Raw genomic sequence first — 23,137 nt, 5'->3', positions numbered from 1 at the left:
AGACAACAGTGTTTGTTCATGGTTGACAGCTGTAGGAGTTGATGTGATGACGTCTTCCCTCTTCAACCAGAGTTTCTCACAGTCTCAGCTGTGTCAAGCGCGACATTAACACAGACGTACAAACCGGAAATCAGGTAAATTCTGCGATTCAACGCTGCAAATTATGACCTATGTGTGTACGATGAGTTGTGCAAATGTCCCTCAAGTGGATAGGTTAGGTTTTTGTAAGTGTGGTTGTATACGGTATTAACATAATCAACACTGACTTCCACTGACAACATGTACAGGGGTAATATGTTTGGCTTAACTAATAAAGTCTACGATATTTTGAGAACATGTTCATCTCAATGTTAGTCTGGCTTTTCCAACTGGAAATTGAAGTTTGTCAACAGCTCCCCCTCCGTAGAGAAAATGTGCTTTTTTATGAATGTCAAGCTCTCAGTTTTATTTTGAAATTTCTAACCGGAAAACTTGTATTTCTTGGGTTGACTTGTCATTAATTATCCTGAGACGAAGGGCTAGGAGTGTTCAGCTTTTCTCTATGGCCACTTTCTTTGTTGTTGTTTTTGTTGTTGTGCGTACTTATTAGAATAGGTGACACGTTTTTTTGTACCCTGTAAAGTACATTTTCTGATAAGTTACTCATAAGAAGCGGTATGACTGAATTAACTTTAGCTCGAACTTATCCAATAGTTCTAACATAGTTGAGATATGCGAGCGAATCGAATCGCATCGCATTTTTCTACCTAATTTTTCATTTTCAGTGAAAGAAAAATGAGGAAACGACATTTGTATCATCATTTAAAACTACCAGGGGTAAGTTACGACTTATTAACCACGTGTAATTGTCCATGTCTTTGCTTACTTTACACTTTACGTTAACAGACTATCTGTCCGACACTAATGTAAAAAAAAGTAAATGAATACGTTTGGGGCCGTTTCATGTTATACGTTTTCATACATTAATCCAACGTGACCTAGTTGCAAGCTCAGCTACTCTTCCCAATTCACTACACTCCCAAAGTTAGTAAAAACATTAAACGCCAAACTCAATTGACAAAATGGCTATTTTGACATTACCTCACTATTATCTTACATAGGGATTCTGTAGAATACTTATCACGCATGTGTTGTACATTAACAGTTCATGTTGTGTAATTCGGCTCGCATTCAATCAATTAAACTGTGCGTTTTTGACCAATATAGACTTTCAAATGAAACGTAGCATGACTGTTACTGCAGACATCTCTTCGTTTCTGCGTGATGACTGAGAAGAGTAATCCAGTGAGCTGCTTTAGGTTATCTCGGTCCTTTGTTGGAGCCGAATTAGACAGGACATCGGAATTAGTCAGATGTGTCACTGAGTTTCATGTATGTATTATGACACCGTTACTGTAAGGAAGTATAGTTTTAAGTGTGCAATTCTGAAGGGAGATTAGCGACATCTTTTCGACAGCGAGGGCACATGGAGCTGGACGTGTGGCGTGTCACTCCCACCGTTCCCCTTTAGCATCTAAACCTACTTCACTATAGCAATAACCCAACGCCAGGAAAGAAGTTCCAAATGCAAGTCATTGTACTTACATAGGGCCTCTATATGGACATGCCAAAATTATCTGCAGGTGTTGGCAGATCTAGGAAAATCAGCCACAGTTAATGATTATCCAAAGAATAACTATCGCTGTTGCAACTGAGAGCACCTGTGATGTACAATTTATTCTACCTATCTGCTCATACCCACTAGTCTAGTGGATATGTGTAGATCTACTAAGATTAAGAACAACACTGACTCCCTGGCATGCGTTTATTGGGTATTTGTTGGCCCTAAATAGATGTAAATATTCCGACATATTAACTATCTTAGTCTAGGTTCATGAAATAATTCTGAAGTAGAGTCAGCAACAAAATTATGCAACTTGTGCCATTCAGTCATTCATTCTTCAAAGCTGTGACTAGTAATACTTGGATGCCTGGAAGCTGTTCTAGTGCCTGGTAAAGGATCCATCATAATAAGATACTTTATCTTGGTTTGTGCTTTTGTGCTGGTTTTTAGCAAACCTACATTTTTCTGTTATTATAGCTTCAACAGTCAGTTGACAGTCGATACAATACCTTACCTGCAACATGTTGTGTCATGCTGCTTGTCTTTTGGGGCGTGTTTTGTGGTGGGTTTGAAGGTGCAATTAGGTTTAATTTTGCTGCCAAGTGATAATGGGCCAATTCGGCTTCATAGGTTCCCTGTCTGGTTTCTACATGGATGAGTCAGGGAGTTTCACTGAAAAATACAAGGTTATCTTTCTCCGCAGTTGACAGCCAAATAAACAAGTGGAATTCATTTTGACTTGCCCTCTGGCTTTGTCACCTGATATCACAACACCTTCAGTTTGCCTCACTGGCAATAAAAACATGTATGCCACAGGGAGGGAGCATGTGACAGCTTTATATGTATTTGCAAAATGTAACTAGCTAGTATACCTTTTCAATTTATGGCATTTCATAGGGTTTTTGATTGCCATCATACAGGGTCTGGTAGTGTAGTTTATCTAAACATAGCTCAAACATAGCTCGGTGGTTGCAACTGGGTGCAAATCTCTGCGCACAATAATTATGGACAGTCTGCTGATCCTTCTTCCTGCATCTCAGGAAATGTAACACATGCCTTCCTGTACAACATACCGCACAAAATGCAAGTGGGTCAGTTTGAGACTCGCATTGTCATTGCATGGTCTGGCAATGATCGAGCAGCATTCCACTGCACACATACATTTGATTTGTGTCAAATCAAACAAAGGCATTACTTTCAAGACGGACTGACTGTGTCTAGTTAAATTTATTCCCAGACCCCCCTCTTATACAGATCTGTAGGAATGCAGCTCATACAGTTATTGTGATCATGAGCCGTGCAGTGGAATTTTACCATGTCTCCTCTTCTCCAGATTCTTCTCAGCCTCGGTCCTAATGTGCAACGTGTCCAAATGGTTTGGTTCCAGAGAGCCAGGAGCTGCTCTATGAGAGTGTACAGTCACTACCTCAATCTTGACTCAAGGACTCTGTGTCAATTTTTAGCAGCATCCACTGCAGCAAAACTTTATATCAAATCTATCTGTTTTATTGCTTCATATAGCAGATCAAGACTTCAGCTTTTACTCTGAACTGTACTCTCATACAGCAGCTCTTATACAATATATATAATATATATATATGCAATATATATATATATGCAAATTCTACAGCTTAATAACCTTGCTTCTCATAAATAGTTCAGCCAGTTGAGGAGCTTTTATTACACTAACTGGAAAGGTGTGGTTATAATGGTGTCACTTATTCACTTAAAATCACTGTACATTCTTCACAGTTATCTCTAAGACAGCTTCTGCAAGAATACAGAGATAGATTTGAGGCTTTGCTGTGTCGTTGGAATTTTGTATTAGGCTAACTCTGTGGTTTAGGACAACAACTACAGAGAAAACAGAATTCCCCAGGGGAGAGCAGGCTTGATGTGGCTCAAGACACAGACACAGAGCAGCAGCATACTGCAGTTACACTGTTCCTGCTACTGTGTTTCCTTTTTCTTATTTTTGGAAACTGAGGTTGACAGGAGCCCATCCTTCCTGATCTTTTTTCTGTCTTGAGATATGTGACGTTTCAAAAGTAACTGTGTCCTCCTGTGTTACGTCAGTGTCCCTTTGATCCTGTGTGCTCTGTCTGAACTTGTTTTTAAGTGATTGATGGGTAATTTCTGTGTCTTGACCTGTGTCTTTGTAGGTTGTTTACAAAAGGAGACAAGATAAATGACACTCCACTAGCACACAACGACGCATAGAGACACCTACAGCCCTAACTAGTAATAACATTCCAGTTATTGCTGATCATTTCTGTATTGACTGATACCAGATTACGTGGATTTTTCTGGCCATCTTTCTGGGGGAAATCCCTCATGGATTCCATCACGGAAAGCTGAGGGCGAGCTGACATTTGCCTCCGCCCCCCCCCAACATGCTGGCTCTACGGCTGGAAGGCAGGCAAGGGGGTGGAGAGGTTGATCGCCTGCAGAAAGGGGCAACTGTGGCCTGGCAGGGCCGGCAGTCAGGGAGGCCCTCTCTTCATGAGCAGCGCATTAACATCAGGGAGAAGATCTCCCAGTGGGAAGGTCGCAGTCAACAGGACAGCAACCAGGATGTCGGAGTGAAAACACACCCTCCAACTGTATCCCGAACTTTATCTGGGGATCTGCTGGGCAACGGATGCTCCAACGAGAGCTTAACAGGGAGGCTGCACACAAAAACCAACCTCTCAAAAGCTAAGAACTTGGGTTTAGATTTCCGGGAATCCCCTGCACATGCTGGATATGGTGGTGTTAGAAGAAAATCAGAGCCTCTGCAGAAATGCTTTACCGATGTTTATACCACATCCCAAGGAAATAAAAAACTTCCCGCGCAAATATTTGTCTCCTCTAATGTGGAAGCAGTCACAGCTGACTCTACTGGTGAACACAGATTCACCACTAATGGCAACCAAACAACAGATTACATCTTGGATGTTGAAGTACTTTCTAAACCTCTACCTCTGTCAACTGATGACCCAGAAGATAACATGCCTGCTGGGAACTTCTACACGTCGCGGGGTTTCTGGCGTAAGCTTGAGGGAGACAGACTGCTGTGGGAAAAAGGCAGAGAGACTTCAGGTGAAGCTCAGCCTCCTCCCAAACCTCAGCGGACGTTCCAGTATCGTGGAGTCAACAACAACTCAGGGCGAGCAGCGCATTGGGACAGAGGATCTTCTCATATCCACCACTCTAATGTGGGGAGAAGGAGGGTAGCACACCCACCTAGCTTCCCCCCTCCCCCATGTCCGGTTGCAAAGACTGATAGACTGTCAAGGCATAAAAAGAACAGGTGAGTGAATGTGCTAAAAAAGAGAGCAGACTCACCAAATGGTTTTGCCATCAATTCATTAGTATTTAAATTGCACATATTTCACAATATTCAACAGTTTGTTTTTGTATGTGAGAAAATGAATGCACAGTAATTACATGTTAGAGAACTGACCTGTAAAATACACATTGAATTGTTGTCTGGTTTAAATGGCAGAGAGTTTATAGGGCAGATTTGAGGAGGGGACTGTCAGAATGTAACCGCTGGCTGAGGTCCAGGTGTGATGTCACACGATATCTGGCAGCATTGTTCTCTATTGTTTAAATGTGGCCTAGTTCCTTCAGAAGCCACGGGTCCATGGTCATCTACAAAAACACACAAAACAAGACAATGTACACATTCAGCTTAGAACAGACCACAGTGTTGTGTTGTATCATTAAAACAACTTTGTTACAGAATATAATTATAACCAAAAATATGCAGAGGGTATGAATGGAAGTATAATTAGAACTGTTAAATCAAGTCACTGCAACTTTTGAAATAACAATATATGGCTCTAGTTTTTTGATAGATGTGTCATTTTGTGAACCCTACAGTGTGATACTTCTCTGGATGTGCTACTTGCTTGCTGTGGTTATGACATTTCACAGAATAACAATTACATGGTTGTCTAGAGCTTTCTAGTTAAGATTCTAACACTTTGTAGGAGGACATGTCTGTTTCTTGTCTTTGTCAAGATCCAAGAAATACCACTGAGGCTCTTTTAATTACATTGACAGGTCTGTTTGTCTGTCTGGACAGATTTTTGTCCCACACTGTTGACATGTATCTTTGGTGTGTGCAATGTCAGGGCTATTATTCATTTAGCCTTGTTCATGATCAGAGCAAAATAGTCACATGACACAAGCAATTGGAAGACAATATGAAAGGTGTAAGGTAAAATATGGTAATAGAACAGAGTAGTATAATATAATAATAATAATATAAATTAAATCATTTTGTTTAGCAGTGGTACTGGTATCATTATGGTAATGTTGTTGCATTTCATTCCTACTGTATTGTGGTATGTGATTGTGGATGTTTGTATCATGGTTTTGATCTAATTTCAGAATCATTACATTAGATACATTAGATTCGTTAGATGGCATCATCGTACCTAGATTTGTCTTGTCTGACAACTCAGTGTAGATGAAGTATATCAAGAAATGTAGCCTGCACAGTCAATATGGCAACATTGTGCCTAGTGAATACAGTCTTCACAGCAACTGATTCAATCCTGGGACATAAAGGGGACATTTAACATTCCATTATCCTGTAACATGCTAATAGTGGTCACAAAAGCTGTTTCTTAACTAAAGCTACTTACTTTAGGTCATTTTCTTGTTTTCCAATTTTGTCATTATATCTACATTGTACATACATACATACATACATACATACATATATGTATGTATACATACACACATACATACTTACATATATACACTATTTAGTAATTTCTTTATGGGGCTACATTACATACATTAAACATGAGTGATGTCACAATTTGTGTTTCACCACAAAGTGGCATTGTGGTCTTTGATGTTTTGTACTTTGTGCTTTACAGAAGCAAATTCATTTTCAGTTATCAGTTGATAACTGATCATATATTTGAAATGATCGGTTGATAATTTAACCAGTAACTGGCCAGAAGCCTTTTAAATGAAAGTTGCATTTGTCCTACATTTTTCCGGCTTAGCCGTCTCTGTTTAAACTCTGTCATGCACTTTCTCTGTCCTGTTTCTCTGTCTGTGTTATATGCTCAGTCATTTCCTTTCATGAGAGTTTATCACACACTGTGTGTCTTTGCTGTGTTTGATATCAATAGAAGGAATGTCTCATTAGACAACAGTGTTTAAGTAATAGTATGCTAGCTATCTTTAGGACACCAGCCAGGCCCATCTGTCTCACTGCCTTCATTTCCTTCCCTGCAACAGGAAGTCCTTTGAGTATGAGGATGCAGCTCGTCTGACGGTGACGCAAGGCACACTAGAAGGCGAAGCAAGGCGCTCAGGCCTATATCATGCCTATTCTGACGATAGCATTTATGAGGACATTGTCTGTAAGTTGAACTCCCTGTGTCATATGCACCTAAGAAAACAATGTGGAGATGACTGTGTATGAACATTTTATGGATATAAAGTAATCTTAGCACAGGTGACTATTCCAGGCTGTCAAGATGTCATCTTACCTAATTTAAATAATAATTAAATAAAAAGAAAATTGTTCAATAGCAGAACTAAAAAAGAATTATAGACAATTCCTGATTGGCAATTTTTTTTTAATGAATTTAGAGCTTATACATAAAATAAAATAATAAATGTCTTATTGTTTGACAACAGGGTGTCTCTGGATAAATTTTCTTTGTCTAAATAAGTGGATCATTTGTGCTTACCTATTACACTGATTGCATTGAGTAGGTACAGAGTTTTGAGAGTTTTGTAATAAATCACGGGCTATAACAAAATAAAATAAAAACAAACTTCTGTATTTTTCAAGCACTTTGAAGTAAACGCACCATGGCACAAGTTACACTTTACAAATGCTGCATCCATTTTTGCTGAAATGACATTATGCAACTCTCAGATTTAAAGTTGGTCACTTTAAAAGAACTTTTTTTTTTTTACATGCTTTCCCTCCAATTATCCAAAGGTTCTCCTGAAATTATTCAGTGTGGCCACTTACTGTATGAAAGATCCAGCCTGTGTGTTTAATCTTCCCATTCACTCTGTCCTTCCTCAGGTGATGTGACCAGAGATAACCCCTATGAAGATGTCAAGCTATCTCCCATGTGTCTGCCTACTGCAAGGTCTCAAGTCCCTAAGGTAGTTAAAAAACGTCTCCTTCTTTCACAGTACTTAATTCTGTATAGAGGTATCAGATCACCACTATGTAACTTCAGATTGAGTGGGAGCAGGAAAAGAAATAGTGTAGATTGAAAATATGTAATTGTCTAAATCTCACTGAAAAAAAGTAAACATTTTGTCTTCCAGCTGCCTCCTAAACCCCAAACTTTGCAAGGTTACGCTAGCAAAGTGGAGAAGAAAACCTTCCAAATGGTATCAAAATCGTCAACACTCGCAGAAACTCCCAAACCTGCTGCTGCTCGACGCACAAGCACTCCAAAAATCCAGAGAACACCTCAGGTGAGTGTCACTTGGCAGTCAAATTATTATTATATTTTCAGTCAATCTCCAGAGAGTGATTAACTGAAATATACATATATTTATATATATATATATATATATATATATATATATATATATATATATATATATATATATACATACACATATGTATATGTATGTATGTGTATATATATGTATATATATTATGTTGCCATTTGGTAGAAAAACAAAATATGTTCTCTGTAAATGATGAATCCTGTAATTTTGGGAAAAAATATGGGGGCAGTACCATGTTGAACAGGAAGGAGAGAATGCTGTAAGACATAGATAGGGATAGATATGTGGACTCAAGTATGACTGCTCCATTAGAATTCATGAGAAAACATGAGCTCAAGCTTATAAACCATGGCAATGGGAAAAGTATTGACACGGAGGCACTTTAATGATGAGGTACAGTAATAAAACAGACTTTCTTACATACATAAGATATTATTTGACAAAAGCCAAATAATGTATTTTTGGATGGTTTATTTGTCATCGCTTTGTGAAATTTTAATTGAATAGTTAATAGTTTAATAACCTAAATATCAAGAATAAAAGTATGTCTGACATTTGTGCTGACTATAAAGTGGTTCTTACGGAAAATGGATAGAGATTCCTCCTCTTAATTTAGACTATTAACTATTTATAATGTTCCCAAAATAGCCATGATTTGTTTTGAATTGGGACACAACAACAACATTACTCTGCACTTATCTGATCTGTCTGTATTTGGATTTTCTTGACAAATGCTAACATGGATGTTGCTTTGAGCTGTAAACCCAATAAAACGGACACAGATTCTCCCACATAGATGAACAAAGTTAGACTTCTTTTCCAATGTGGATGTACATTTCTTTAAGGTATATTTGTTTGGCTAACTCTTGCCTTGTCACCACCAGCTCTTGGGCAAATTTATAGCAGTCTTTCTAAGGTTTTGTGTTTTCTTGATGAAGTATGTGGCACTTCAACCTGCAGGCCTTGTTCAGACCTCTGGGTTTTGTTTAGAGGCATTAGTGGTAGAATTTATTTCACTGGTAGAATCAGATTTTAAGTAATTCTCACTCACAGTATTTGTTGCTAAGCAGTCACATCATATTGTGCTTTAAAACATTTATTCCAGACTGAATACAAATATTGCCCTTCTTAATTTACCATTAACATTAGTAGGTGCACTTTAGTCCCTTTCCATTCACGGTCGTATAATTTTTATAACTCATTTACTCTGTGTATTCTGTGGTACCCTCTTAAAGATAAGCTTGACCTGAATGTGCAGTTTCACTGACAAATATTCAGTTATGTTCTTCCAGTGCATTAAGTGAAGAATGCAGGAATGTAAGGGTAAAATAAATCTATAATATAATTATGTACTTAAAGGCTGGCATAGTTTGATTCCCTGTAATCACAATTATGTAATGGCTGTGAAATTATGGGGCTGAAAGGCATCTGTGTGTGTTTTGTACGACGCAGTACGTCAGCAAGATTGAGACGATCTTTGATGACAAGCGAGGGCGGAAGAGAGTGAAGAACCAGGGAGTCTCAGTGAGAGGTATACACACACACATGCACACACACACACACACACACACTTATATACATGCATATGCACAGACTGTTCCAGATGCCCAAATGTCACCCACATTAAGCACTTCAATAAGATTAAGTTGAGCCTCTTGGTGGAAATACCAAACCTTTGATGGCACACACCACACAGGGCCTGCTGCAGTTTGCAAAGCCGCTGATTATGAAACAAAAGCTGACTGTCTGCATCTGATTATGGCTTCTTGAGTCTTTTCCAGTCGTTTGCATCTCACTAATCTCTCCCTCCTCTAATTCATGTCAACAGAGGAGACCAGTGGGACAGAGAGCGACCCCGAGGAAAACAACAAAGGTATCAACTAAGAGTTAAATGTCCCCTTTATGTTGTTGTTTTCATATTTCTTGTATGTTCCTCTTTTCTACGTTTTCTAGTGATATATATATATATATGTATATATATATATATATAGTGGTTTTAGCTGTCAGCATCTATTATTGACACTTCCATGTATAAAAAGAAACTGCACAGCAAATAAGAGTCCTTAATCATTTACATTATTCGCTCAAAGTTGTAGTTTTTATTGCCAGCCATGCTACATATGTTTACTGACATGACCCATAATCATGAATGGTAAAATAATCATCCTGTTATATAAGTTAGATACACCGAGTAATGTTAACAATAATTTAGGGCCATCAATCGATAAAAAATTAACTAATTAATCGCACAATTTTCTGTAATTAATCGAGGGTTAGGGTTAGGGCAATTAATCGTGAAAATAAAGCTGAAGCTTATAGCAGATATTTATTTATATAAAATTGCGGAATTAATGTAGACTCAACACAAAAAGACTGTTTTAATGGCTTTCTTTAAACTTTAAACAGTTTCTCTCCCAATTATAACAAATTTGGCACAAAAAAAGGCATCTTGATGAAGAAATACAAAAAAAGCACTACACGAATCAAAAGAAAAGAACAACTTACACAGATCGAAGTGGTGGGTTCAGAACTGTGAAAGAGAGAGGGAGGGGGAGAGACACAACGTGTACTTTTTTTAACACGTTAAATTATTAAAAGGAATTGCCAAAATGATCGTGTTAACGCTGACAGCAATACAATAATTAGTAAGTTAATTTAAAAATATGTTTTGAGCATTTTGACTGACAGAATCTGCTGCTCTTGCTGCTTAGCACTGTTAATTTTGGATTAACACATTTTTTCCAGAATTAGAGATATTTCAAACAATAAGCAATTAACTAAAAAAAAGATTAAGAGTCTACAACAAAGCACGCAGGCCTTTAGGGATGTGCTTGGCTACAGCTCTGTTTTGCAAGAGTGCTAGAATACTCACAAAGAAAGTATGAACATGTGTATGCCCATTAGGAAATGTTTACTATGTTATTACTGCAATTATTATGTAAACAATTATTATGCTAACATTTGTTTATTGGTACACAACCCAAAACCTGAGTCAGTGTCATTAGTTTTGAAGGTGTTTAGACTCACAGGATGGACACTGTGGGGATAAACCTGTGATTTCAGGCAGCACTCATCCTCCCCTTCTCATTATCATTTCAGATTATTCTTTACTACAGGAAACAAGAACCTGCTAGCTAGAAAACCATATGTTTAAGACTGAAGGAAAAGCTTCAGTGAAAATTAGGAATGTGCAGTCAAAGAGTTGATATATATATAAAATATATATGAATATATATTTTATGTATATACTGTATATGAATATATATATGAATATATATTTAAATATATATGAATATATATTTTATGTTGTTTTTTTTCCAAAGGATCCACTATTTGAATTACCATATTCCATTTGAATGAAAGTGCTTGCCTTCCCATGTGCGTTGTTCCCACTCGTCATTTATCCACTCATACTCAGAAGTATACTTTGACTCAGTTATGGTGCTAAATGAAAAGTCTGAATCAACAGAATCTGAATCAACAGAATTGATGCACTTTATCCTATAGGGAACTGAACATCTGCCAAATTGAATGTAAATCTGCAATGATTTACATTAAGTCATAAGTGAGAAGCTTTACTGAATATATTCTCCAACCATTTATCCTCCTCATAAGAACCAGGCACATCCAAGCAATATCCTCTTTTCAAGGGGTAACAACAAGGCTCATGGATAATATGGTTAAAACTGAGAGAAAGTCCCTAAATACCAACATAGTGAGATTATGACTATGCAATACAGTTAACATTACAATTGTGCTGATATATATTTGATATTTACAATGTGAACTGAATATTTGCATGCCTTATATTGCTGCTCTGTGCTGGATTGGAAACTGTAGTATGTCTCAGGACAAACATTACAGTAATCAATTCACTGTGTGTCCTTCAGCCGGCTCCAGGAGATCAGTTTACATCCAGTCGACACTGAAACGTCGGCCGGGCTACCGCACCCTGGAGAGAGACCTCATCCAGCTACAGCAGCAGCAGCTTTTCCAGATCTTTGTGGTGGTGTCGCTGAGAAAAGGCTCCCCAGGAAACGCCTACTTCCCGGAAATTACGCAACAGTTCCCCAAAATGGTTAGAAAGAGTCTGTTTTAGTTTTTGCTACTTAATTGAATTAAACCCTGTGTGACAACCCCAATCTTCATCTTGTTACCATGACTATGGGATTATCCCAAGACTACATCATTTAAGAATTGTTATGATAAAAGGTGACTCTGTTTTTTGTACTTCGAGCTGCAGTGCATAACTTTTGGTGATTTTTGTTGTTATTTTTCTGCCTCTCATTGGTCTTTGTGAACAGAAATGATGTAACATTTTTTGTATGCTGCATTCTTCATTTTCAAAACACAGGCTTAGCTGTCAGACTAGGAAATTTAGGAAACTTTCAGACCAGATTGGGCTGTGTTTGTGTGTATACACCAGCAGCGCATGGGACGGACGGGGGCAGGGAAAGTTTATCCCATCAATCACTGAACTACTTGGTTATTTGAGCAGTAGAATTCACTTCTGAAGCTTCTCGTGGGAGCTCCTTTGTGTTTTCAGTCTGATTGTTTGCAGCTGCCTGGCTTTACTAGCACACTGTTGCTCTTGCTCCTATCTGTCTTGTCATATTAAACAAAATGAGATGGATTATATACTATACTGAGAAATACAGAGAGAGTCATGTGGGCTTAATCAACATGTGAACTCACTTGTCAATGGTTTGAATGTATCAGATATTTATTTATATTTGAAAGACATGCACTAAAATTTTAACAGAAATCATTTCTGTAGAATCATATTATGTATGTATGTAGTTAATTGGTCACATTTTCCTCTCATGTCCTTCAAGAAGAAGCTGTATTCATTTGGAGTTGATCTGTTTCAGTTTGAGAAGTCCTCACGGGTCTCCAGAGAGGCTGAGGATCAACTGAGGGTTATTCCTAAGTTCTGCTTCCCGGACTCACTGGACTGGAAGCCCTCTGCTCACATGCCCAGGTCAGCAACATTTTAAAAGCTAATTATAACGATATTGTGATACTTAGTTATTTGTATAAAACTTTCATTCATCTCCTTTCTGTTGGTATCTTCTATTGTTGTCACTGTATATCTTTGACGTGTGTTAACTTCTTTCTTCTGCGGTATTTAGACTTAATTCTGCCACCCTAATTATCAATTATGCCATGTTTAATATCCCCATTTCCTCTTTTCCTGTTTATATCCTCAGCTGTCATCTGTAACTCATATAACGCTGCTGCAACAACCTGAATACCCCACAGCTATCATTAAGTTTCATCTGATCTAATTAAATCTTTAAGTGCTAAGGGCTATAGGGCCTTGTTTATTTCTAGTTGTTATGGTAATTGTTGTAGTGTGGGTTATGATTGCCGCTCCACTGTTTTTAGTTTAGATAAACATTAGACACAACTGTTCTTCTACCTATTTTGTGTTTTTGCACTATCTTGTATCTCCAGAAAAGAAACAGTATTCACAAAAGCATTTTTTGAGTTAGATTATTACCTGAAGACATTTTTTAAATACTGTCTTAAGGAATAATGCTTGTATTCAAAAAATGTTTTCCATCTGAATTTAGTCAATACAAATGAACAGATTTAATTTCCTGTGTATTGATCTTGTGCTTTCAGTGAGACCTTCTCATTTGTCCTGACTGGAGAAGACGGCAGTCGTTGGTTTTGTTACTGCCGTAAGATCCTGGTGAGTGTGGATAAGCTCATGTTTGCATTTGAGTCATTGTCCCTAGTGTTTGTGTGTGTTAGTGTGTCTGTCTGTGCGTGTGTGTTTGTCAGGACCAGTAGTCATAGTAGAAACCTCCTTTCTGAGGAACTGGTTAAGTTAAGGGCTAAGATTTGAATTGTTAGGTTAAGGTTAGGGTTAGACGTTAATTTATGCGTTATGCTTTGTTTAGGCTGGATTAGAAGTCAATGTAGTGTCCTAAGAAGAATAGCTGTGCAAACCTGTTTGTGTGTGTGTGTGTGTGTGTGTGTGTGTGTGTGTGTGTGTGATGACATGGCTGCCGGCCATGTGCTTACTCATCATCTCTGAGGAGAAGTGAATCACAGACCATACCACTTCTGAATCAAATGACCGAGAGCAAGAAGAATTTCATAATGTTTCCCCTTTTTCTTCCCAAAGAAAGTTGGTTTTAATTGTTTTAAATGTAAGATTTAATGTACATCTGTGTTCCTGTTTATCAGAATGTTGTAGGTAAATGTGAAATGTCATACATGGATAATATATTTCTGTTGTTTCATACTTTATGACCTGAGATTGTATGTGTATCTTTAAGCCAAGTGGAAAGGGGAAGAGGCTTCCTGAGGTGCATTGCATTGTCAGCAAGCTGGGCTGTTTCAACCTTTTTGCAAAGGTAACGTGACCATGTATAGTGGTTGTAGTACTTGTGTACTATGTGTTGTTGTTACTCCTTTTTCCAGTTGGCCAAGTGACATTTTTACAAACATTAAGTGTGAATGTGATATGGAGGAAAGCTGCATTGTCATGCAGAGCTGCATTTTGCCTCCGCTCTATTGTTTAGACTTTAATCAGCTCTACTTCCTTCAGGACTCTCTGTGATTTGCGTGGTTCTCTCTGCCCAGATTCTGGAGGAGGTAGAACGACGCAGGGAGATTTCCCCAGCACTGGTTTACCCTTTTATGCGTAGTGTGATGGAGGCCCCTTTTCCCGCCCCTGGACGCACAGTCACTGTCAAAAGCTTCCTCCCTGGCTCTGGGAATGAGGTAAACCTGAAACCAAAAAAGGAAATGTTAATTAGTAGTTTTGTTCCGTCTAACCACTCCTTTTTCAGACTCAGAGTGACTCAGAATGGGAGGTTATCTGTGTAAACAATAGGGATAACTATTACAGCTTTGAAGGGTTCAAGTTAGGACAGCTGCATATATGTAACCGTTAACAGTAATCCGTTTGGTCATTACTGTTTAGTGTTTCCAGAGTCACAATAAGTGAATCAATTCATTGGAAATGCTGCAACATCACTACTTTCTTCTTCCATATGTTTGGTGTTTTGTGAGATGCCAGCTTATATTTCTAAATTCCTAAATCCATCCTACTCCAGCCACATTATCATAATCAGCTCTGTTGGCCAAGCATGTGTACACATTCAAGGAATTTGACTCCACTTTTTAACTGGTTTCAGTCTACTTGCATTCAAACAGACCCACAGTGACAAACGAGGACAACAGCAACTGAACATAGAAGTCTTGCATAACATACCGCTTTCCATGTTTTCACGCAGTCAGCCATTCACATACACTGTGGAATCTTAATCTGTATGATCTTTTCCCCCAGGTGCTCACTTTGTGTCGCCCTGTGGACTCCAGATTAGAGCACGTTGACTTTGACAGCCTGCTGCAGTGTCTCAGTGTCGGGAGACTCCTGCAGGTGTTTGCTTCCATCCTGCTTGAGAGGAGAGTCATCTTCATTGCAGACAAACTCAGGTACTCTTGTGATTAAAATGCAAACAGCACCGCAGGGCCACTTAGGCACCAGTGTTGAGAAGGAATGTATTAACGTAGGCTATTTACAAAATACATCATATGCCAGGTAATCAGTGGTTGATTACATCCCACGGGAACAGTGTCAATTATCGCTTTATACACTGAACTCTGGTTCACAAAAACAATCCCCAGTCGAATCAGGTTTATTTACACATTTGTCACTTAATGTCTCATTGGGCTTTACAGAGCCACAACAAAACACTTTACATTATCAGCAGATACAAGACATCACACATATTTGAAAAATTTACTTAAATTAAAAGAAAATTATAATAAAATATAATAGAATTTTACTTACACTAACACAATACTAAGTGTACTGATAATGTGTGTCCTTTGTATCTTTGAGAGTCATGCACATGGTTTTTGTCCAATCACGTATTTGTCACAGTATTGAGGTACAAACTAGTGCATATTGTGTTTAACTGTGAAAGTGAATAACCCAACTATCATATAATAAATATTGGGGGGGATAAAACATTCAGAGAGTGTTAATCCTCCACCAAGGCCACTCAGTTTCCAACAGTGTCAATACAATCCCCTATTTTGCAAGGTTAACAATTGTTTAAAGAAATCCTGAATCTAGAATTCTGTAATTGCCACCGAAATCTGATCATTTCATCTCTGGGCTATAACCTGCATAACCAGAAATGTAATCCAAATCAGTCCTTCTCAAGGTATGCTGCTCACAGACAGACAGACAGACAGACAGACACAACCAAAAAAAGCAACCTCCTTGGCAGAGGTAATAAAACATTGATTGAATTGTTGGGGTGGAGACAGCATCACCAGGCTGCTGACTGACTGAAGGGTTTGAAAAGCTCATCCAGCAGTTGATATGGATATTAAATGTTGTAGGACTTTGTATAAAAAGTGGTTTCAAATTAGTTCAAAGAAATTGGTAAAGTTTTTTTTATTTATTTTTTTATTAACAGCAGTTTGAAAGGGAGAGTGCACGTTCTTTAAGAACAATAGTCACTTAAATGAAGAACTAATTAGGCAATTGTGGTTTTCATAAAGCACAGATCTTTGCAAAGTATTAAGCTGCAGAACTTGATCAATCAAAAGGAAATGGAGGAGATGCAGTAATTCACGGCATCTGACCACACAGGAATGAAGTTTCACCAGAAATAGGGGTAGTGAATGTGATGCTAAGAGCATTAGCACAGATCAATTGTGTGTTGGGAAAATTGTTTGATACACACGTTCAGTTCACTCACAGCTGTTACAGTTGGTCACCTTTGAAAATGTGGTGGAAACGAATCATCGAGTGAGTCATTAACCGCAAAGTCGTCGGACACTTGTGTTTTTTGGGACTATGAGTGATGTCTATGCGTCATATGATCAGTGTGAGAACTGAAGAGTGTTTTTGTGTTTAACCTTCACCTCATATCCTCTCCTCTGCAGTGTGTTGTCCCGGTGTGGCCACGCAGCCCTGGCACTGCTGTATCCATTCACCTGGCAGCACACATTTGTGCCCGTGTTGCCAGCCAGTATGCTCGACATCAGCTGCTCCCCAACCCCATTCCTCATCGGTGTGCTAGCACCATGCCTCCCACAGCTTCTAGAGCTTCCCATCGAGGAGGTCTGTCACAAATCTTCATGTCATTTCCTAGTTTGCTGTATTAAGTAGACCTGTAGATCTGTCTGTAAAATGTTTTTAATGCCACGCGTTTGGCTGCATTAGGACCTCCATAATGGCACAAATGGCATTGACTAGTTTTGGAAAAACAGGTTGTAGTGTGTCTCTTATTGTGAAATAGTGAGCTCAGTTCAGTCTGTAACTGTCATTCTTACTCCTCTGTCTTTTCCAGGTGCTCATAGTGGATCTGTGTGCAGACAAGTTTGTCATTCAGGTGTGTACACACACAGCGCAGCATATAATGGTGAATGATAGGTGTGGTCCCAGTGGAAACGTAGCTTTGCCCGCACTTGTTGGAGTGCGGTGTTTTGAGGGCGACAAAGGTGCTGCAGAGACAAAGATACTTGTATATAATATAGGTGGATGCAACCATTACTAAATTAATTGTCAACTAGTTTGATAATCAATCAAGTATTTTCTTTTAGATAAATAAACAAGTTTGTTGATATTTCAGCTTCTTAAATGTGAATATTTTCTGGTTAAATTTCTCTATATCACAAATAAATAATAGATATGTAATTTAAGGTTGTTGACAACATCATTTTGAGAATTAGGAAACACCAATCAACATTTTTTTATTGTTATTATTTTAAATTGACTTTGTTTTGTGGACCAGACTAATCCGTTAAACCAGAAAATATTAGACATATTAATTAATTGCAGTCCTAATATAAAATCATGAAATCACACTAACCCTAACCCAGCTCAACCGTAATCTTCAGTTTCTGGTCTCATCACCTTTCATGTGATGTGTGACAGCTGGGTGATGAAGACTGCATCCTGCCCAGTAAACTGCAGGCGGCGCTGCAGCAGATCCTGGAGGAGAGAGACGTTATCCTGGGACAGGAGGATGAAGACCGATGTGGAGGTTGGTGTAATGGACACTACAGGCCTTTCTCAAACTGATCCCTCCCCCACTTCCACTCAGGCTGTAGTAACTCCATTTGTATTTAGACCCACATCTAAAAGACGCTCTCTTGACTTGATCGTCGTGTAGTGTGTAAATACAGTTATCAGCTTTGGGACTCACTTCCTCTCTGGCAGAAAAGGGGAACCGTTTGTAACAATGGTTTCATATTAAGCGAAAGTAGCAACTGTTCAACCAAACCCTGTTCTGTTATGCTACTAAGTTTGCAGTCAGACGTGTAATTATGATTATACAGCTCATGCCACTAAGGTTGGTTTGAAACATTTTTTCTGAAGCGGAAATACATTTAGAAGTTCCTTTTCACAGAAGAAACACAGCTCAGGTGTACATAAATACATATACACTACATACATAAAGTGATCTTGAAAATAAGTTCTTACACATAAGGGATCTAATTACAATCAACCCTGTAAGTTGCTAACATTAATTCTCTCATTTGAGATGTGTGTTTGCAACTGGTAAGGAGAATTGAAATTAAAGAAGTCAGTATTGGTGTAGGCACGCTCTTAGAGGCTTTTATAACCCACTTCCACTCACCACTAACTGGTGTGACAGTCAGGTATTTGAACCTTTCATAAAGCTGTGGGAGGCAGGGTGCCAGCACCCCGATGAGGAATGGGGTTAGGGTTCTTAAGGTTTCATAGAGTTGCTTTTTCTTCTTATCTATAGGGAGAGAACTATTTTCAGGTTCTGTTTTTATAATAACACCATCATGCTCTTCTCTTTTTACCCACAAGTGGCTGTTTAGAAACAAATTGTAAATATCAGCTGAATACCGTGCTACTTCACTGGGTACTTCAAACTAATCAGATGCTCTCCAATGACTAACTACTCTTATTTAGATAGTCACTTGCAGCACATCACATACAAGCTCAACTATAAAAACGTTGAAGTATTAATTATGTAAAAACATTTGGCGTGAATGATTTTAGATGATTTAAATGTGAATATTTTGTTTGCTCTAACAAAGTCATTCAAACACAATCATTTTTCACAAAAGACATCATCATTTGGAAGTCATTTTATGGACCAAACAACTAATGAATTCATTGAGAAAATAATTGACAGTTTAAAAGAATATGAAAATAATTGTTAGTCCTCTTATTGAACCTTTTCTCTTCGTCCGTTCATCTGTGCAGGCCAGCCGGCTGACCTGAGCGCTCTGGTGTCAGAGGGTTTTGTGCGGTTCTTTGTGGAGCTGGTCGGCCATTATCCCCTCCACATGGTCGAGTCCTCCAGTGGAAGCAGGGAGCTTCAGCGCGACAGCTTCCGTAAATCCCACCCCTCACGCGGAGTGCGCCAGTTCCTGCAGTTCTTCATGGACACTCAGATGTTTGCTGGTTTCATTCAGGACAAAGAGCTGCGCAAGGGGGGAGGAAGAGGTAACTGTGATGGGACAGTGCCAGTAGCCTTAATGGTCAATTAAGTTAAAAAAAAAAACCAACTTAAATTTCAGGAGAAAACAAAGTTTGCGCATACACAAATTCTTACAAATGTGAATGTTCTCTGCTTGTCCTTCAAGCAAACACTGATTCATTCTACATGGTTCAATATGAATCTGAGATTCTGATTCATTTCTCTTAAAGCTGTGCTCACCTCCGTCTTATGCCCCTCCTCCCACAGACATGATGCAATTTCTCCATCTTTGAAATGCTTCACTGTTATTGACAAGATTTATTGTGTGGCAAACTAGTCATGACGTCACCCGCAGGAATCTGAAATCCTGTTTTGAATCACATTGGTGATTTGACTGCCACCGTGCTGAGATTGTGTAGACTGAAGTTTACTGTCGTCACACGTAACCAGGCTCCTATTGGACGATACCAGCTGTCAATCACACTGGTATCCACTCATACTGCCTGTGCATCTTCATTGTCTATTTTCCTTTAAATGGGAAAATAGTTTACAAAATGATCATGTTCTATTGAAGAAGACCTGACAGTAGAGAGAGTGACTTCCATTCGAACAGAGTTGTTTTTTCACCGTCTGGAGTTTCCCCTCGGTGCCTATTCAACATATTACTTCCAAATTGGCATCCTGTGGCAAAAGGGAAGACTACGTCCACTTTACTGTGTATGGTCTATTATTTATAATCTGACTTCCTTTTAGACGCTTTCCTTTTTTCGGTTGCTTTGCAGTGTAGGCAGTTGTTACTACTACCACCAAAGGGTTGTTTACACATTCATATCACTTGATTCACATTATGCTGAAAGATTTTGGAATTTCTGATCAATAACACCAACATTTCGTTGCCTACCTGAGCTTTAATGCTGCCATGCTACACTAAATGAACGCAAACCTTAATCAACAAAATATAAAAAGGTTGACTTTGCCTGCATGGTGCATCTTTCAGTATACTGTATATAGAAAATATTTAATTTAATCTCAATTTAATTTCATAATCAAAGTCAGAGGTTTGCTCATTCTAAATAAATGTAGTGTTTAATCAAATCATTTTTAAACAAGTCATATGACCCAAGAAAATTCTAACTATGCATGTAAACACCAGAACAACAAAGTTAAACTGATTTCCATCTCTGTCTCAGGTCTTTTTGAAACCAGAGTGGCCGAGTATCTCGACTCGTATCCTGAGCCGGAGCCAAGTGGCGTGAACAAATTTCTTAAGGGCCTGGGTAAGTGTTGCTCCAAAGGTTTTTCCTTCAGGGATAATTTTCAACAACCTAATTGTTTCCCTTTTTTTAAATTAGGAAACAAGATGAAGCTCCTCCAGATTAAATGAGAAAAGGACATCGCTGTGCCTTCTAATTGAAAGACTTTGTAATTAAAAATGGGAAACATGTTGCTGCTGAACTGACTGAGGAAATGAATGTGTGTCATTTGAGGGCCATGTATATAAGTATGTAAGTGCACTTCTGATTGGATGAAAACTGGAAACACTCTTCTTTTTTTTTAAATCATTGTTTTATAAAAAACATAAACATAAACATAAAAAACATTCCAGCTAATAAATGTCAGTAGCAGCCGGAGGGTTTGGCTCTTTGTTTCTCAATGGGAACATGTTTACTTTTGAATAATTTTTGCTGCACATTTTACAGTAAACCCAACTGTAATGTCACATTTCAATCTTGTAAGTACTTAACCGAAAATACTGTGTATGGTTCAAATCTGACAAATGTTTTACACATTGTAAAACTCTCTCTTTGAATTCATCTCAGCACAAACTGTAAAAAAAAAAAAAATGCTTTTGTTTACCATTTTTATATTTGTGTACATTACAGATTAGAGGGTTCTGGTGAGTTTTTTTTACGTCGATCAGAGCATTTCAAGCCTTTTTCTTTTGTCTTTGCATTTGTCCCTGTTAACTGGAGTTGTAAATATGTTTTATACATGTTGAGAATCCGTGTACAGTATTTGGGGTATTTTTGTAAAGCTCGACAGGTCCTGCAGACTGTTGAAATAAATGACTTCTACAAGGACCCAATTTAACGCGTCACTGCTGTTTATAAACCGAGTTGTAAATTGTATCGTTTGAGAGTCACTTTAATAGTTTAATAGTCAAGTATAGTTTTCTGAAACATTATCTTAAAAACACCATGTGGGGGGAATTCTGGAAATCTGGCTCATTTGCACTCAAAGATGAACTGATTATATTTTGGTGGTCAAAGGTCACTGAGATCTCATGTTTATATGAAGATAATAACATATTTTGTTTCTGGCACAAATGTTCATAGAGTTTCATGACCGAGGCCTATATTCACTGGGAGGGAACTGGTTTGTTTCAAATTAAATAATTAAAAGGAGGACTGAAGCTTTGTGTTGGTTTGAAATAGCACCTTGAACAAATTCTAAAAAAAAAAGGACTAGTGTGGATTTTGTCCCTTGTCATTTACCATACTTTGAAAAGTGTTATTAGGATCTCTGTATGAACAGGAGGGTTATTTACAGCAGGTTAAACTTGTTTTACAGTCCACTGTTGTTTTAGGATGCACTTAATCATGAAGTTGTCCTCACAGTCCTGTTTTTTTTGTAAAATAATTAACCGAAATTTCAAAAATACAAGCCTTGAATGCTGATGTGCTGGATTGTAATTAATCTTAATACTGATTCATATGAAGTTAAACAGTAACTTGATCCAGTAGATGAAAGAGATCCTGGTTTTTTTTGAAGGAACCTTTCACTTTTCCAGTGTTTCCCTCAGCGAAATGCCAAGCACAGTATTTCAGGGTTCTTGTTTTTATATTGTCCATTATGAACCTAGACAGAGAGAGGGCAAGCTCATATTTCTGCTACTAGTACTATTGTGTGGTGTACAATAAAATGCAGTTTTGAAATATTTACTGTATTTGAGTTTAACTCCAGTGTCTACTTGTGACCGCAATGGTGTCCAAGGTGAGCCTCTCAGTCCGTACACAGGACTCAGTCCTCCAGAGGCCTGGTGTCAAACCCTCAATGGGCTGGACTTTTTTTTAGAAGACACGCCCTGAGACAGCAGGGATGAAGGATTCTGGCAGAACAGGTTCTTTTGTGGAGGAAACATTTTCTTGCCCTACTCTGAGTCTCTCAGGCAGCTTTTTCTCTCTGGCTCCCATGTGGATCCCACCCCGTCTATGGAGATTCTAACATTACCACATGGATCTGACTCCTTACACAAATATAACCCTTTCATGGGCATAGCTTGCTGGAAACATTACAGAGTTGTAGTAGCCTGAGAGGCAAATTCCTGGTCGATAAAACCTCAAAGTACAGTATCTCTTTAGCTTTGTACCATGTAATGTCATACAAAACCATCCACACCATGTCATGTCATGTAGGTGTATTATCTTTGACCACATGGGGGCACTGCTTCCATATACTTCCACTGAGAGCAAAGGGAAGTCCACTTTATTAGGTACCGAACACAAAATATCTAGTCTGCCAATCATGTCTATGCATCTTTGCACAGACACATCAAACTCTGAAACACTACTAAAGTGTCTAGTGTACCTAATAATGT

The 23,137-nt window shown here is 38.4% G+C and overlaps 1 protein-coding gene across 1 annotated transcript; it reads left to right on the top strand.

The window, feature by feature from the left end:
* Nucleotides 1-505: 505 nt before the first annotated feature.
* On the top strand, nucleotides 506-21,625 carry dennd2c (DENN/MADD domain containing 2C). The gene is made up of 19 exons (XM_044039086.1): nucleotides 506-816; nucleotides 3,766-4,895; nucleotides 6,851-6,975; nucleotides 7,656-7,738; nucleotides 7,907-8,059; nucleotides 9,551-9,629; nucleotides 9,927-9,971; nucleotides 11,989-12,176; nucleotides 12,970-13,079; nucleotides 13,727-13,796; nucleotides 14,389-14,466; nucleotides 14,696-14,836; nucleotides 15,405-15,553; nucleotides 17,021-17,198; nucleotides 17,428-17,469; nucleotides 18,015-18,123; nucleotides 19,323-19,565; nucleotides 20,730-20,816; nucleotides 20,892-21,625. The coding sequence occupies exons 2-19, from the start codon at nucleotides 3,997-3,999 to the stop codon at nucleotides 20,921-20,923; spliced, it is 2,811 nt and encodes a 936-aa protein (XP_043895021.1). The 5' UTR covers nucleotides 506-816; nucleotides 3,766-3,996; the 3' UTR covers nucleotides 20,924-21,625.
* The last annotated feature ends 1,512 nt before the right edge of the window (nucleotides 21,626-23,137 follow it).

This window comes from Solea senegalensis, linkage group LG11, assembly GCF_019176455.1.
Source record: "Solea senegalensis isolate Sse05_10M linkage group LG11, IFAPA_SoseM_1, whole genome shotgun sequence".
Taxonomy (NCBI): domain Eukaryota; kingdom Metazoa; phylum Chordata; class Actinopteri; order Pleuronectiformes; family Soleidae; genus Solea; species Solea senegalensis.
This window is presented reverse-complemented; position numbering and strand designations above follow the sequence as displayed.

Coding starts and splice junctions, on each gene's coding strand:
- dennd2c (XM_044039086.1), top strand. CDS start 3,997: ATGCTGGCTCTACGGCTGGAAGGCAGGCAAGGGGGTGGAGAGGTTGAT. Junction 14,467..14,695: donor GTTTCAACCTTTTTGCAAAG/GTAACGTGACCA, acceptor CTCTCTGCCCAG/ATTCTGGAGGAGGTAGAACG. Junction 18,124..19,322: donor GGATGAAGACCGATGTGGAG/GTTGGTGTAATG, acceptor TCATCTGTGCAG/GCCAGCCGGCTGACCTGAGC.